The sequence below is a fragment of the Oncorhynchus nerka genome, linkage group LG6 (genome assembly GCF_034236695.1).
Source record: "Oncorhynchus nerka isolate Pitt River linkage group LG6, Oner_Uvic_2.0, whole genome shotgun sequence".
Lineage (NCBI taxonomy): Eukaryota > Metazoa > Chordata > Actinopteri > Salmoniformes > Salmonidae > Oncorhynchus > Oncorhynchus nerka.
Window position 1 is genome coordinate 36,937,817 of NC_088401.1, and position 17,567 is coordinate 36,955,383.

Below are 17,567 nucleotides of genomic sequence, written 5' to 3' on the forward strand. Positions count from 1 at the left end.
CACAGGACAAGAACCAAGTAGCAATTCCAATGCCTATCATTTGCTCCACACTGTGGCTTTTTGGCAGAAGAATAAATTACCGTACGCTTTTCAGACAGCCATGACTTCAGCTCTGTTAATTTTCGACTTCTCTAAGCTATTCATTCTAACTCGTATTTATTTGAGCTACTTGCCTGCCAGGAGCTATCCTAATTTAGATTGGAAGGGTATGAATTTCCCTGACAGAAACCACAAGGCAGCCATGATGACGTTACCAAATTTAAAAAATGGTCTACGTGGGAGTCAATTACTGAAGTCGAGGCAATGAGGACAAATAGAAACAAGCCTTTAAAAAGCTGAGCTTGTGTCCCTCCCTGTGCCTGCGCTCCATTCTGATAGGTCAGTCTTAGTCCTCCACTGGTTCCAATTTTGGTCCGATTCCACTATCCGCTGGTGTGGTTCAAGTCCTGTAATTGTCCCACAAAGTGTAAGCCATAAAGAGTTCACCCTCACTGGCTGAAACAGAAATGTGGTCCGAGAACAGCAGTCACTCTCCCAGCCACTTAGGCCTGTCAGGGAGATCGCACAAGAGCTCTTCCAGAGCCAACTGTCCCTCTGCTCACATTGCATCCACATAGTTCAGCATCCTGCATGACATGTTCCTACTTAAATCATAGAGTTGGATTATTTGATGCATCCATCCATAGAAATCAAAACATGGTTGGAGAACAATATCAAATAAAGTCTCGATTCTGTAACCTTAAGAATATGCTCAGATGTGTGTTCAAATGTTTCTTAGAATTAAATATCCCTATTGTGAGCAGATTGTAGGCTGCATTGCCTTGGCACTGACATCTCCATATCATGAGAACTGTTTGCACTCAAAAAGCCAATCCTGCAATCATGGTTACACATTTAATGAGCGTGTCTTTATTCCAAACCACGATTGTAAAAGGCTCATCCTTACATTAACCTCAGAGTATTAACAGATGTTATTTCAAAAGGATTTGTTTCTGATTTTTAAAGAACCACTTGATATTGTGACAAACAGTGGTAAAACTGGTTGCAATGACATCATGCTCAGGTTGAACAATGGTTGCATAATATTTGTTTGTATTTTTAGGAAAATGTCTTCTTCTCAACCAGAAAATCAGTTAACAACCAGAAAATCACATAATTACAGTGCCTTGTGAAAGTATTCGGCCCCCTTGAACTTTGCGACCTTTTGCCACATTTCAGGCTTCAAACATAAAGATATAAAACTGTATTTTTTTGTGAAGAATCAACAACAAGTGGGACACAATCATGAAGTGGAACGACATTTATTGGATATTTCAAACTTTTTTAACAAATCAAAAACTGAAAAATTGGGCGTGCAAAATTATTCAGCCCCCTTAAGTTAATACTTTGTAGCGCCACCTTTTGCTGCGATTACAGCTGTAAGTCGCTTGGGGTATGTCTCTATCAGTTTTGCACATCGAGAGACTGAAATGTTTTCCCATTCCTCCTTGCAAAACAGCTCGAGCTCAGTGAGGTTGGATGGAGAGCATTTGTGAACAGCAGTTTTCAGTTCTTTCCACAGATTCTCGATTGGATTCAGGTCTGGACTTTGACTTGGCCATTCTAACACCTGGATATGTTTATTTTTGAACCATTCCATTGTAGATTTTGCTTTATGTTTTGGATCATTGTCTTGTTGGAAGACAAATCTCCGTCCCAGTCTCAGGTCTTTTGCAGACTCCATCAGGTTTTCTTCCAGAATGGTCCTGTATTTGGCTCCATCCATCTTCCCATCAATTTTAACCATCTTCCCTGTCCCTGCTGAAGAAAAGCAGGCCCAAACCATGATGCTGCCACCACCATGTTTGACAGTGGGGATGGTGTGTCCAGGGTGATGCGCTGTGTTGCTTTTACGCCAAACATAACGTTTTGCATTGTTGCCAAAAAGTTCAATTTTGGTTTCATCTGACCAGAGCACCTTCTTCCACATGTTTGGTGTGTCTCCCAGGTGGCTTGTGGCAAACTTTAAACAACACTTTTTATGGATATCTTTAAGAAATGGCTTTCTTCTTGCCACTCTTCCATAAAGGCCAGATTTGTGCAATATACGACTGATTGTTGTCCTATGGACAGAGTCTCCCACCTCAGCTGTAGATCTCTGCAGTTCATCCAGAGTGATCATGGGCCTCTTGGCTGCAACTCTGATCAGTCTTCTCCTTGTATGAGCTGAAAGTTTAGAGGGACGGCCAGGTCTTGGTAGATTTGCAGTGGTATGATACTCCTTCCATTTCAATATTATCGCTTGCACAGTGCTCCTTGGGATGTTTAAAGCTTGGGAAATCTTTTTGTATCCAAATCCGGCTTTAAACTTCTTCACAACAGTATCTCGGACCTGCCTGGTGTGTTCCTTGTTCTTCATGATGCTCTCTGCGCTTTTAACGGACCTCTGAGACTATCACAGTGCAGGTGCATTTATACGGAGACTTGATTACACACAGGTGGATTGTATTTATCATCATTAGTCATTTAGGTCAACATTGGATCATTCAGAGATCCTCACTGAACTTCTGGAGATAGTTTGCTGCACTGAAAGTAAAGGGGCTGAATAATTTTGCACGCCCAATTTTTCAGTTTTTGATTTGTTAAAAAAGTTTGAAATATCCAATAAATGTCGTTCCACTTCATGATTGTGTCCCACTTGTTGTTGATTCTTCCAAAAAAACACAGTTTTATATCTTTATGTTTGAAGCCTGAAATGTGGCAAAAGGTCGCAAAGTTCAAGGGGGCCGAATACTTTCGCAAGGCACTGTATAATATGTTATATGGCAAATTTAACCCGCTGGTTTAATATACACCGAACTCTGATAGCCAATTGCAGAAGTGTCTCATTTCAATTTGGAAATACACTATATATAAATGCAAAAGTTATATAATACATATATATTAAAAGGAGCAATAAGTAATATTTTAGCCATAACTTAAATGTCATTTTATTTTTTAAGACACTGCTTCGAACAACCTGAAATGTCTTAGTACTGCTTCTAACCTTCATATAATGATCCAAAATTGTATTGCTAACATTTTTGCTATCAAGAATGGGAACCTATCATAATATACAAAGTTGTACACAAAACAACAGTTGGACCGACTAGTCACGGGAAGAAAAAAAAGGTAATTTGCAGTATCACGCTGCGTTCTAAAACGTTCTCTCGTGGATTTCCAATCCTTTGCTACTACTGGTATGTAATTGAAAGTTGGCGCTACATGCAGGTGGAAATGTTGCAAAAAATGATTTAAAAAATAAGGTTTTAAAAATATGTTTGATAATTATGCATCTCGCAACCCTTTTAGCCAAAGGATTGGGAATAAAAGGTCATCTGGATTGGCCATCCCTTTATGCTTGTTTATGTCCGGCCACCATCAAATTGCTCAGAGGTTAGATTACTGTGGCCACAAGACATCAGTAGGAATGCACAATTGGACATGGAGGGGATGGGTAATATATTTATCTCTGGCAGCCCAGGGGTCGACCACAGCAACCATGACCTAAAAGCCTCAGATGTGACTTTATGCATCGACCACAATCCACACACAACACCATACATTTAGAAATGTATGAAGGGTGGATAAAAACTTCCAAGGAACAATTCCCTGACCCAAAACATAGGGATACAAACAATTGTATTATTGGAGCTACCTCCCAAAACCACATCCTTTGTGGGAATTTGTATCATCCAAGGACACAGAGTCAGAACGGTTATTTCTGCAACATGGTCTGATACAATATGAAGGCTCACAAGCGAGAATGGGCAATACAAGTCAACTCTCTAACATAGATTCCTGGAAATAATCAAAGCCCCTATTGAACTAAATCCAAATTGCGGGAATCAACAATCAGAGTCAAAATCCCCCAAAAATTCAGCAGGAACAAATTGTTTAAATCTAAATGCAGCTTTGAAAATTGAAATGTACACTGTTGAAATGTAATAGTTCAAAACTAAATATTTTTAAATAATAGCCCATTTTTATTTATTTATAAAAGCTGAAAACTATTTATAAAACAATACCATCCATTTTAATCACCTGTTACGCAGATGAGGCATACTGCAGTTTTTATACTGTGGGTAGATAGCCAATTTATGATTCTATGACATCTGATTGCGTGAAAGCTGCACTCCCTAGCGCACATATATGAACTTAATCTAATACCTGCATTTGATGTATATGTACCTCCTTATCTTGTACCTCAGAAGTGTATTACGTGGAAAACCTACCGTTGAGGTGCAGATGTACAGGGCCTTCAGAAAGTATTCACACCCCTTCACTTATTCCATATTGTTGTTACAGCCTGAATTCAAATGGATTAAATGTATACTTTTTCTCCCCCATCGACACACAATAACCCATAATGACAAAGTGAAATATTTTTTTTTTTGCAAATCTATTGAAAATGAAATACAGAAATATCTCATTTACATAAGTAAATCACACCCCTGAGTCAATACATGTTAGAATCACATTTGGCAGTGATTACAGCTGTGAGTCTTTCTGGGTAAGTCGTTCCACTTCAGTTCAAGGGGGCCGAATACTTTCGCAAGGCACTGTAGGTTAGTATTGTGGAGTAACTACAATGTTGATCCATCCTCAGTTTTATCACAGCCATTCAACTCTAACCTGTCTCATGGCAAAATCCATGAGCGGTTTCCTTCCTCTCTGGCAACTGAGTTAGGAAGGTGGCCTGTACCTTTGTAGTGACTGGGTGTATTGATACAGCATCCAAAGTGTAATTAATAACTTCACCATGCTCAAAGGGATATTTAATGTATTTTTATTTTTACCCATTGGCGAACATTGGAAAACCTCCCTGGTCTTTATGGTTGAATCTGTGTTTGAAATTCACTGCTTGACTGAGGGACCTTTAGGTTAATCGTATGTGTGCGGTACAGAGATGAAGTAGTCAATCTAAAATAATGTTAAACATTATTATTGAACAGAGATTGAGTCCATGCAACTTATTATGCGACTTGTTAAAAAGCAAATGTTTACAGCTGAACTTATTTAGGCTTGCCATAACAAAGGGGTTGAATACTTGACTCAAGGTTTTCAGAGTTTCATTTCTAATTCATTTGTAATAATTTGACATTATGGGGTATTGTATGTAGGCCAATGACAAAATATCAATTGAATCTGTTTTTAATCCATTCCAGTCTGTAACACAACAACATGTAGAAAAGGTTAAGGGGTGTGAATACTTTGAATGCATTGTATGACTTAACAGTCCCTAGCCAAGTGATGTATGGCACAGGACAAGGACATCAGATCTGCTGTGAGAAAGGGGTGAATTAGGGTTAGTTCCCTAAGAACCCCTTAAATTTGTGTATTTTGGTTCAATCCAACTGCAATCTGCAGAAAACAGCCTCGCAAATATTTGTTGAGTTTTACTTTTCCCTCGACCTGCCACGATAAGACAATAGAAAAGGTTACACTGGAATGTTTCAGGCTTTGGTGGGAGGAAAATAGAGATATTTTTCACAAAGATGATACGATGTGCTCTCATACTGTTCCAGGAGGACATTTATTTGTAAAGGCTTCAGTAAATCTCAAATGTCCTCTTTGCCTAGTAGTGCAAGTGACACCGCTCACATTCGAAGGATGGGGATCCTTAACTTCAGTGGGGCCTCCAGGGTACAGCAACCATAGCCATCAAAATGTGTAAAGACCGCTACAAAACAAATATCTACCGATACCCTGCAGCAATGTCAAGACAGTTGAATAATTAGTTCACTGATTGCCTGTCAGTTAAGCCTACATTAAATCGATCCATCTTGTGAAACTTTAAAAAGCATCAAGTTCTATTTAAACAAGGCCTGCTTCTTAGACCGATTACTCTGCATGCCTTATCAATGTACCCGAGTGGAGCTTAATTGTCACATGGGTCCCATGTTACGATGTGAGAGAAACGTGAGCACGACATAAACCATTCTCCTAAAGAAACAGTGTCATCCCTCAGATGAATACGCAGCCAAGGAGCCTAACATGATCCAGCTTTGAACTCGTCCTGTCTGAGAGATCACGGCAACATGCTGTCAGGAGAGACACAAGTGCCGGGCCGACATGTAAACGCGGACGTTCTTCACACTCCATTGATTTAAATGGAATTACGTTCTTGGCGCCGGAATGGTCTGGTCTCCGCTCTCAACAGGAGACAGAATCTCTATTGATAGTCACTGAATCAGGTCTAGTGTATGCTGAGTGTTTTCAGATCTCAGGCATTGTGGCGACTGGGTCTAATGGACAGTCATCCTAACAGCAAAACCCAAGTTTTGCTCAGAATTATATAGGACCAGAAAGATTGTGGGCACAAACAATACGGTGGAACAAAGGTTGTGCATGGCCAAATCTTACTGTGTAGCTGCTTAAGAGCAGCTTAATGTTGCTTAATGTTGCTGCTGGCTGTGGGGAGAAACATACCATGTATTTTGTATAAAAATATTCACAAAATATGATGAATTTATTTACTACAAAATATTTGTTTCTTCAAGAAATACATCATAGGACATTTCCTAACTGAATAGTTATCAAAAAGCACCAACACATTTTTTTTTTTGCATTGTAATTACAGAAAATGTCCACAACATTATTTCATTAACAGTGGAATGACAGTGTTTCACAGTATTACTTATCCGCCAGTGTTGAGATTAAGCTGTAATATTTGCCTATTAATTTCTCCCACCGGAGCAACATCGGTTGTAAAACTGAGAAAGCGTTCTGACTTTGTGGCTGTGTTATCTAGTGGAAATAGCTCATTTCCTGGTTGTTAAAAATCTGCAGTTTGCTAAATTTCAGTTTGTGAGAAAACAAGCACTGAATAGTGTAGGTACCACCAAAATAGCACCTTTGAGGACATCCGACACAGTTCAGAAAATAGAAAGTGTTAGGTCAGACTGAAGTGGGGAAGGGGATGGCTGCCGTTTTATGCGCTTTTAACCAACAGTGCTATTTTGTTTGTTTTTTCACATTGTTTCTAACTTATTTTGTACATTATGTTGCTGCTACGGTCTCTTATGACCGAAAATAGCTTCTGGACATCAAAACAGCAATTACTCACCTTGAATTGGATGAAGAATTATTCTTTAATGAGTCGACGAGAGGGATTTACAACAGACACCCGAACGGCCCTCATCCCCGTCATTCGCAGGAGAAAGAGATGAAGGTATCGCGGAAGGAGATTGGGGTGCCTTGTGATGATCTGGCGATGAGTAGCTAATCTGCCTTTGCCATCAGTACTATTGGCCAACGTACAATCGCTGAATAATAAAATGGACGAAATACATATACATATACATATATATACATATAGCCTACCAACAGGACATTAAAAACGCTAATATCTTATGTTTCACAGTCGTGGCTGAACGACGACATGAATAACATACAGCTGGCGGGTTATACACTATCGGCAGGATAAAACAGCTGGTGCACGATATCTAAGGAATTCTCAAGGTTTTGCTTGCCTGAGGTAGAGTATCTCATGATAAGCTGTAGACCACACTATCTACCAAGAGAGTTCTCATCTATATTCTTCATAGCGATCTATTTACCACCACAAACTGATGCTGGCACTAAGACCGCACTCAATGAGCTGTATATGACCAAAAGCAAACAGGAAAACGCTCATCCAGAGGCGGCGCTCCTAGTGGCCAGGGACTTGAATGCAGGGAAAATTAAATCAGTTTTACCTAACTTCTACCAGCATGTTAAATGTACAACCAGAGGGAAAATAATTCTAAACCACCGTTACTCCACACACAGAGACAAAGCTCTCCCTCGCCATTAATTTGGAAAATCTGACCATAATTCTATCCTCCTGATTCCTGCTTACAAGCAGGAGGCACCTGTGACTCGGTCAATAAAAAAAGTGGTCAGATGAAGCAGATGGTAAGCTCCAGGACTATTTTGCTAGCACAGACTGGAATATGTTCCGGGATTCTTCCGATGGCATTAATGAGTACACCACATCAGTCATTGGCATCATCAATAAGTGCATCGATGACGTCTTCCCCACAGTGACAGTACGTACATACCTCGACCAGAAGCCATGGATTACAGGCAACATCTGCACTGAGATAAAGGGTAGAGCTTCCGCTTTCAAGGAGCAGGACTCTAACCCGGAAGCTTACAAGAAATCCTGCTATGCCCTGCGACGAACCATCAAACAGGCAAAGCGTCAAAACAGGGCTAAGATTGAATCATACTACACCGGCTCCGACGCTAGTCGGATGTGGCAGGGCTTGCAAACTATTACAGACTACAAAGGGAAGCACAGCCACGAGCTGCCCAGTGACACGAGCCTACCAGACGAGCTAAATCACTTCTATGCTCGCTTCGAGACAAGCAACACTGAGGCATGCATGACAGCATCAGCTGTTCCGGATGACTGTGTGATCACGCTCTCCGTAGCCGACGTGAGTAAGATCTTTAAACAGGTCAACATACACAAGGCTGTGGGGCCAGACGGATTACCAGGACGTGTGCTCCGGGCATGTGCTGACCAACTGGCGGGTGTCTTCACTGAAATTTTCAACATGTCCCTGGTTGAGTCTGTAATACCAACATGCTTCAAGCAGACCACCATAGTCCCTGTGCCCAAGAACACAAAGGCAACCTGCCTAAATGACTACAGACCTGTAGCACTCACGTCCTTAGCCATAAAGTGCTTTGAAAGGGTGGTAATGGCTCACATCAACACCATTATCCCAGAAACCCTAGACCCACTCCAATTTGCATACCGCCCAAACAGATCCACAGATGATGCAATCTCTATTGCACTCCACACTGCCCTTTCCCGCCTGGACAAAAGGAACGCCTATGTGAGAATGTTGTTCATTGACTACAGCTCAGTGTTCAACACCATAGTACCCTCAAAGCTCATTACCAAGCTAAGGATCCTGGGACTAAACACCTCACTCTGCAACTGGATCCTGGACTTCCTGACGGGCCGCCCCCAGGTGGTGAGGGTAGGCAGCAACACATCTGCCACGCTGATCCTCAACACTGGAGCTCCCCAGGGGTGCTTGCTCAGTCCCCTCCTGTACTCCCTGTTCACCCACGACTGCATGGCCAGGCACGACTCCAACACCACCATTAAGTTTGCTGACGACACAACAGTGGTAGGCCTGATCACCGACAACGACGAGACAGCCTATAGGGAGGAAGTCAGAGACCTGGCCGGGTGGTGCCAGAATAACAACAATAACAACCTATCCCTCAACGTAACCAAGACCAAGGAGATGATTGTGGTCAACAGAAAAAGGAGCACCGAGCACGTCCCCATTCTCATTGACGGGGCTGTATTGGAGCAGGTTGAGAGCTTCAAATTCCTTGGTGTCCACATCAACAACAAACTAGATTGGTCCAAACACACCAAGACAGTCGTGAAGAGGGCATGACAAAGCCTTTCCCCCTCAGGAAACTAAAATGATTTGGCATGGGTCCTGAGATCCTTTAAAGGTTCTACAGCTGCAACATCGAGAGCATCCTGACCGGTTGCATCACTGCCTGGTACGGCAATTGCTCGGCCTCCGACCGCAAGGCACTTCAGAGGGTAGTGCGGATGGCCCAGTACATCACTGGGGCAAAGCTGCCTGCCATCCAGGACCTCTACACCAGGCGGTGTCAGAGGAAGGCCCTAAAAATTGTCAAAGACCCCAGCCACCCCAGTCATAGACTGTTCTCTCTACTACCGCATGGCAAGCGGTACCGGAGTGCCAAGTCTAGGACAAAAAGGCTTCTCAACAGTTTTTACCCCCAAGTCATAAGACTCCTGAAGAGGTAACCAAATGGTTACCCGGACTATTTGCATTGTGTGACCCCCCCCCCAACCCCTCTTTTACGCTGCTGCTACTCTCTGTTTATCTTATATGCATTGTCACTTTAACTATACATTCATGTATATACTACATAAATTGGCTAACCGGGCTTTCTGCATTGTGTCCCACCACCCGCCAACCCATCTTTTTACGCTTCTGCTACACTCTGTTCATAATATATGCATGGTCACTTTAACGATGCCTACATGTACATACTACCTCAATAAGCCTGACTAACAGGTGTCTGTATATAGCCTTGATACTCTTTTTTCAAATGTTTTTTTTACTGTTGTTTTATTTCTTTACTTACGTACACACACACACACGCATACTTTTTTTTGCACCATTGGTTAGAGCCTGTAAGTAAGCATTTCACTGTAAGGTTTACACCTGTTGTATTCGGCGCACGTGACAAATAAACTTTGATTTGATTTGAATTTCATTTAACAAGGGAAATTGTGTCACTTCTCTTGCATTCTGTGCAACAGAGTCAGGGTATATGCAGCAGTTTGGGCCACCTGGCTCGTTTCCAACTGTGAAGACTATTTCTTCCTAACAAAGACAGCCAACTTCGCCAATCGGGGGATGATTTAACAAAAGCGTGTGCAAATCGTTGCACAAATGTACCTAACCATAAACATCAATGCCTTTCTTAAAATCAATACGCAGAAGTATATATTTTTAAACCTGCATATTTAGTTAAAAGAAATTAATGTTAGCAGGCAATATTAAACTAGGGAAATTGTGTCACTTCTCTTGCGTTAATTGTACGCAGAGTCAGGGTATATGCAACAGTTTGGGCCGCCTGGCTCGTTGCTAACTAATTTGCCAGAATTTTACGTAATTATGACATAACATTGAAGGTTGTGCAATGTAACAGGAATATTAATATTTAGAATATTTATGGATGCCAGCCGTTAGATAAAATACGGAACGTTTCCGTATTTCACTGAATGAATAAACGTTTTATTTTATAGTTTCTGGATTTGAACATATTAATGACCTAAGGCTCGTATTTCTGTGTGTTATTATGTTATAATTAAGTCTATAATTTGATATTTGATAGAGCAGTCTGACTGAGCAGTGGTAGGCAGCAGCAGGCTCGTAAGCATTCATTCAAATACATTTTATTTATTTTTTAAATAAATTGTCAGATTAATCGGTATCGGCTTTTTTTTGGTCCTCCAATAAATCGGTATCGGCGTTAAAAAAAATCATAAATCGTTCGACCTCTACTACAGAGGGTAGTGTGTACAGCCCAGTACATCACTGGGGCCAAGCTTCCTGACATCCAGGGGCTCTATACCAGGCGGTGTCAGAGGAAGGCCCTAAAAATGGTCAAAGATTCCAGTCAACCTAGTCATAGACTGTTCTCTCTGCTACCGCACGGCAAGCCGTACCAGAGTGCCAAGTCTAGGTCCAAGAGGCTTCTATGCCCACGCACATTGACTCTGTACTAGTACCCCTTGTATCTAGCCTCACTATTGATATTTTACTGCTGCTCTTTAATTATGTTACTTTTATTTAAAATATTTTTTGGGGTATTTTTCTTAAAACTGAATTGTTGGTTAAGGGCTTGTAAGTAAGCATTTCACTGTAAGGTCTACACCTATTGTATTCGGCGCATGTGACAAATTGATTTGATCTCTTAAACATCCAATGAAATAAAACAGCATATGGTCAGACAGCAAAAAAAGATTTGCTTACACAGTCATTCAGAGATTATTTATGTATGTTCCAAGTATCGCTTTCTTCTTTGGTCTTGTGGCTCAAATTATATGCTTAGCGGGAATGGATTCATTCCACCAAGAGCAAAGGAGGGGTATGTTTCATAATCAACAACTCATGGTGTGATTGTAGTATTGTAAAAACCCTTAAGACATTCTGTTCTCCTGACCTGGAACACATCACGATCAAATGCTGACCACATTATCTCACGAGAGAATTCACATCAGTTTGTATCACGGCTGTCTACACACTTTTCCCACATTGTTACATTACAGCCTTATTCTAAAATAGATTTTTTTTTAAATTCATCATTCTACAAATGATACCCCATAATGTAAAAAGCGAAAACAGGTCAAGAAATGTTTGCAAATTTATTACAAATAAAAAACAAATACTTACATGAGTACTGAGACCCTTTTATATGAGACTTGAAATTGAGCTCAGTCGCATTTTGTTTCCATTGATCATCCTTGAGATGTTTCTACAACTTGATTGGAGTCCACCTATGGTAAATTGAAATTGATTGGACATGATTTGGAAAGGCACACACCTGTCTATATAAGGTCCCACAATTGACAGTGCATGTCAGAGCAAAAGAGTCATGAGGGCGAAGGAATTGTCGGCAGATCAACTAGACAGGATTGTGTAAATGCACAGATTTGGGGAAGGGTACCAAAACTTTCTGCAACATTGAAGGTGCCCAAGAACACAGTGGTCTCCATCCCCCGGCCAAACTGAGCAATCAGGGGAGAAGGGCCTTGGTCAAGGAGGTGACCAAGAACCAGGTCACTCTGACAGAACTCCAGAGTTCCTCTGAGGAGATGGGAGAACCTTCCAGAAGGACAACCGTCTGCAGCACTCCACCAAATCAGGCCTTTATGGCAGAGTAGCCAGAGAAGCAACTCCTCTGTAAAGAGGCACATGACAGCCGCTTGGAGATTGCCAAAAGACACCTAAAAGGACACGGACCATGAGAAACAAGATTCTCTTGTCTGATGAAACCAATATTGAACTCTTTGGCCTGACTGCCAAGCGTCATGCCTGGAGGAAACTCGGCACCATACCTACAGTTAAGTATGGTGGTGGCAGCATCATGCTGTGGGGATGTTTTACAGCGGTATGAACTGGGAGACTAGTCAGGATTGAGGGAAGATGAACGGAGCAAAGTACAGCGAGATCCTTGATGAAAATCTGCTCCATGGCACTCAGGACCACAGACTGGGGTGAAGGTTCACCTTCCAACAGGACAACGACCCTAATCACTCAGCGAAGATAACACAGAGTGGCTTCGGGACAAGTCTCTGAATGTCCTTGAGTGGCACAGCCAGAGCACGGACTTGAACCCAATCGAACATCTCTGGAGAGACCTGAAAATTAGCTGTGCAGTGACGCTCCCCATCCAACCTGACAGAGCTTGAGAGTGTCTGTAGAGAAGAATGGGAGAAACTCCCCAAATACAGGTGTGCCAAGCTTGTAGCGTCATACCCAAGACAACTAGAGGCTGTAATTGTTGTCAAAGGTGCTTTAACAAAGTACTGAGTAAAGGGCTTGAATACTTGTGTAAACTGTGATTATTCCGTTTTCAATACATTCACAAAAATGTCTAAAAACCTGTTTTGGCTTTGTCATTATGGGGTATTGTGTGTAGATTGAAGAGGAACAATAACTATTTAATCCATTTTATAATAAGGCTGTAACATAACAAAATGTGGAAAAAGTCAAGAGGTCTGAATACTTTCCGAAGGCACTGTATGTATTGGATAACGGCACAATCATTTGGGCTTTTTTGGGGCATGAGCTCATTAAATATCTTTAATGTAGTGTTAAAATGTTTTATTTAATGTATGGCTCACCATGCTCAGGTAGCATTAGGCTTGAACTTTCGATCAAAGCTCGAAACTAATTCAGACATAGGCCTATTTATATACTTTATAATGCTTTTGAATGACACTTCTGGTTTTGGGGAGAAATACCGGGTTACCTGGGAGAAAAGTGATTTCTTCTACGGATGGAACATTTGCAAAATACAGGGAAAATATTCAACCCTGCTCCCTGCACACCCACGACTGCGTGGCCATGCACGACTCAAACACCATCATTAAGTTTGCAGACATGAAGGTAGTCGGCCTGATCGCCGACAATGTCGGGACAGCCAACAGGAAGGGCCCTGGCAGAGTGGTGCCAAGATAAATGCTTCTCTGTGGTGAAGAAGGTGCAACAGAAGCTGAAGAAATTCAGCATGGGCCCTCGGATCCTCAAGAAGTTCTACAGATGCACAATCAAGATCATCTCGACCGACTGCATCACTTCCTGGTACGGCAACTGCACCGCCCTCAACTGGAAGGCTCTACAGAGGGTGGTGCGGACGGCCTAATACATCACTGGGAGTGAGCTGTCTGGCTTCCAGTACATCTACACCAGGCGAGGAAGGCCCAAAAGATCGACAAGGACTCCAGTCTTCCGAGCCACGGACTGTATCGGTGCATTGGGTCTCGGACCAACAGGCTCCAAGACAACTTCTACCACCAGGCCATCAGACTGCTGAACAGCTAATCCTAGCTGCACCTTAGAGACTATCTGTACTATCTGTCAAAGAAAAAATGTAAATGAGATAAGTATTCAACACCGAGTCAATACATGTTAGAATCACCTTTGGCAGCGATTACAGCTGTGAGTCTTTCTGGGTATGTCTAAGAGCTTTCCACACCAGGATTGTGCAACATTTTCCCATTATTCTTTTAAAAATTCTTCAAGCGCCGTCCAATTAGTTATTGATCATTGCTAAACAACCATTTTTCCGGTCTAGACATAGATTTTCAAACAGATTTAAGTTAAATTACTTTGCCAAATTGATTGCAGTATTGCTTTAGTGCCTTGTTGGATGTTTAGAATTGATTTATTCTGTACAGGCTTCCTTGTTTTCACTCTGTCAATCAGGTTAGTATTGTGTAAAACTACAGTGTTGTTGATCCATACTCAGTTTTCTCCTATCACAGCCATTACACTCTGCAACTGTTTTAAAGACACCATTGGCCTCATGGTGAAATCCCTGAGTGGTTTCCTTCCTCTCCGGAAACTGAGTTAGGAAATACGCCTCAATATTTCTAGTACCAATAGCTTCCCTTATTTGCGAGGAATTGGAAAACCTCCCTGGTCTTTGTGGTTCAATCGGTGTTTGAAATTCACTGCTCGACTGAGAATCTTAAAGATTATTGTATATGTGTGAGGTACAGAGATGAGGTAGTATTTCAAAAATCATGTTAAAAACACTTATTGCACACAGAGTAAGTCCATGCAAAAAAAATCTAAATTTAAACTATTTTAAATTCAGGCTGTAACACAAAATGTGGAAAATGTCAAGGGGTGTGAATATTTTCTGAAGGCACTGTAAATACAGTTAATTATTTCCATGCATACTACCTCTACTGTTGTGTTGTTCCTTAAAAGCGCTGGTTGTCACGATTCAAATGTGCTATTTTAAGGGATCATGCCTGCGAAACTCACAGCTGTGCTTGCAATAGTGCATATGAAATGGGAGAGTGTAGCAGACGTAACGATAGTAATTTCATTTTGCTGGGATGTTCTCAGGCAGATTTATAGCTCTCAAAAAGAAAACACACAAAATAATTTTGTAGAATTGAAACAAATATCCCTTTCACAGAAGCCCTGAAATCAAAAGCCAAAAAATAAATACAAATATACTCTTGGAATTCTCATTTGAATAACTTAGTATCTTGTTCGAACAACTTAGTTAAAAATAGAATATATAATATATAAAAGATACTAAGTCATCTCGTTTGAACGACTTAATTGTTGTTTTGTCCTATAATAATTTTGTTATGCAGCTTGTCAAACCATGTAATGATTGCTGCAGCCATTAATTAACGTATTCCATACACTGATATGATTATTCATTGACAGTTCTTTGATAGCCTAAAGCAGGTCTGCTTTGAATGGCAGAGTTTGTAAGTGGGAAAGTGGAGCAGAGCATAATTCAAACAGATTATTTTTTTAAATAAACAACCTGTATAACAAATTAGATCGAATTAGACAAAAGAACAATTAAGTTGTTCAAATGACTTAGTCATTCGAACCAGATACTAAGCCGTTCAAGCGAGATACTAAGTTGTTCAAAAAAGATCATTCCAAGAGTACGTTTTTTTTTTTTTTTTTTTGCATTGGGCTTCAGGGCTTCTGTAACTTTCTCTTATTTTTATTTCACCTTTATATAACCAGGTCCGCTAGTTGAGAACAAGTTCTAATTTACAACTGCGACCTGGCCAAAATAAAGTGAAGCATTGTGACAAAAAACAACACAGAGTTACACATAGAATAAACAAATGTACAGTCAATAACACAAGAGAAAAATATATATACAGTGTGTGCAAATGTAGTAAGATAAGGGAGGTAAGGCAATAAATAGGCCATAGTGGCGAAATAATTACAATTTAGCATTAACACTGGAGTGATAGATGTGCAGATGATGATGTGCAGGTAGAAATACTTGCACATCGTCCGTCTCTTGGTCACAGATGGATGAAATCACTTTGTGCTTAAAGCTTAAGTTGTAACGAGTCTGCACACATTTGAATGGTGTCTCAATGCCGCTCAGGAGACGTTTGGCATTACAGTCTCTGTCGTCAAGTTAAATGAAAGTGCCAATATTGTACTGTCACTAAATATTATCATATTTATTTTACAGTTATACAAAAGGTGAAATATTACAGTAAGTCATTTATAATTTGATTGTTACTATATTTAGAAAACATTTCAATCGTTTCAAGCTCTATTGCCCCACTGACTGAATAGGGGAAAAAATCACATGATTTTTCATATTTTTATCATATTTGTACTATGTCCTTGAGCTAGTCTTCAAAAGTGAGTGCACCTCAGCAATTTATAACTATTTTTACCAGAAAGGTGAGTTCCAGACCTTTCTAAAACTATGCAGCATTACAAGTTATTACTTTTGGGTATGTCTATTTAGGCAGAAATCTTCATTTTGCCATATCATTCAAGAGTATTATATTATTAAGAGACTGGATTCAACCAGACTGGTGGTAAACGTGAGTTACCTGGGTGGAAAGCAGGTTGCAGTCAATGTGAACACCCCTTCCTGTCCTGTGACACTGCAGCAGGGCGGCCATGATGGCTCCGTGGGCATAGAGTCCTGTGGCCAGGTCAGTCATTGCGACGCCCGGCCTAACTGGGTCCCCATCCTGCGCAACAGAGCAAGTAAAAAAAATATATATATATATTGAGAAACCATTAAGCAGACTTCCATCCAAAGCAACTTACAATAGTGAATGTATAAATCTTTGTATGGATGAGTTGTGAGTTAAAATCCCAGGTGAGGACAAGGCGAGTTATAATTACTTTAAAAATAAACAATGTAGTCACGTATGTCAAAGTAAAAAGTAAAATATGTATGTTGAAAACAATGTACAGCGAGCATACAAAACATTACGAACACCTGTTCTTTCCATGACATAGACTGACCAGGTCAGCATTACTGATGTCACTTGTTAAATCCACTTTAAATCAGTGTAGATGAAGAGGAGACAGGTTAAAGAATCATTTTGAAGCCTTGAAACAACTCATACATGGATTGTGTATGTGCAAAACAACAAGAGCGGCAACGCTACTGGGTTTTTAATGCTCAACAGTTTACTGCGTGTATCAAGATTGGCTCCACCACCCAAAGGACATCCAGCCAACTTGACAGAACTGTGGGAAGCATTGGAGTCAGCATGGGCCAGCATCCCTGTGGAACGCTTTCGACACCTTGTAGAGTCCATGCCCAAGGGGTGCAACTCAATATTAGGAAGGTGTTCCTAATGTTTTGTACACTATGTATATATCGGGGAGAGAAAAATACTCACCTCAGGGCCGGTGATGTGCATCATGCCAGAGACAGCAGAGGCGATTGAGTCATACCCTGGTCGCTGGGACAGCGGCCCAGTTTGTCCATAGCCTTGGAACCAACACACA

The 17,567-nt window shown here is 40.9% G+C and overlaps 1 protein-coding gene across 3 annotated transcripts in view; it reads right to left on the bottom strand.

Moving 5' to 3' along the window:
• Positions 1-17,567, bottom strand: part of sugct (succinyl-CoA:glutarate-CoA transferase) — a 163,387-nt gene that overhangs the window by 127,244 nt on the left and 18,576 nt on the right. For all 3 annotated transcript variants that reach the window (XM_029661577.2, XM_029661578.2, XM_029661579.2), the window contains exons 7-8: positions 17,459-17,550; positions 16,652-16,795 (exon numbers count right to left, since the gene is read on the bottom strand). In XM_029661577.2, coding sequence (XP_029517437.1) covers positions 16,652-16,795; positions 17,459-17,550 — 236 coding nt within the window. The remainder of the gene's footprint in view (positions 1-16,651; positions 16,796-17,458; positions 17,551-17,567) is intronic.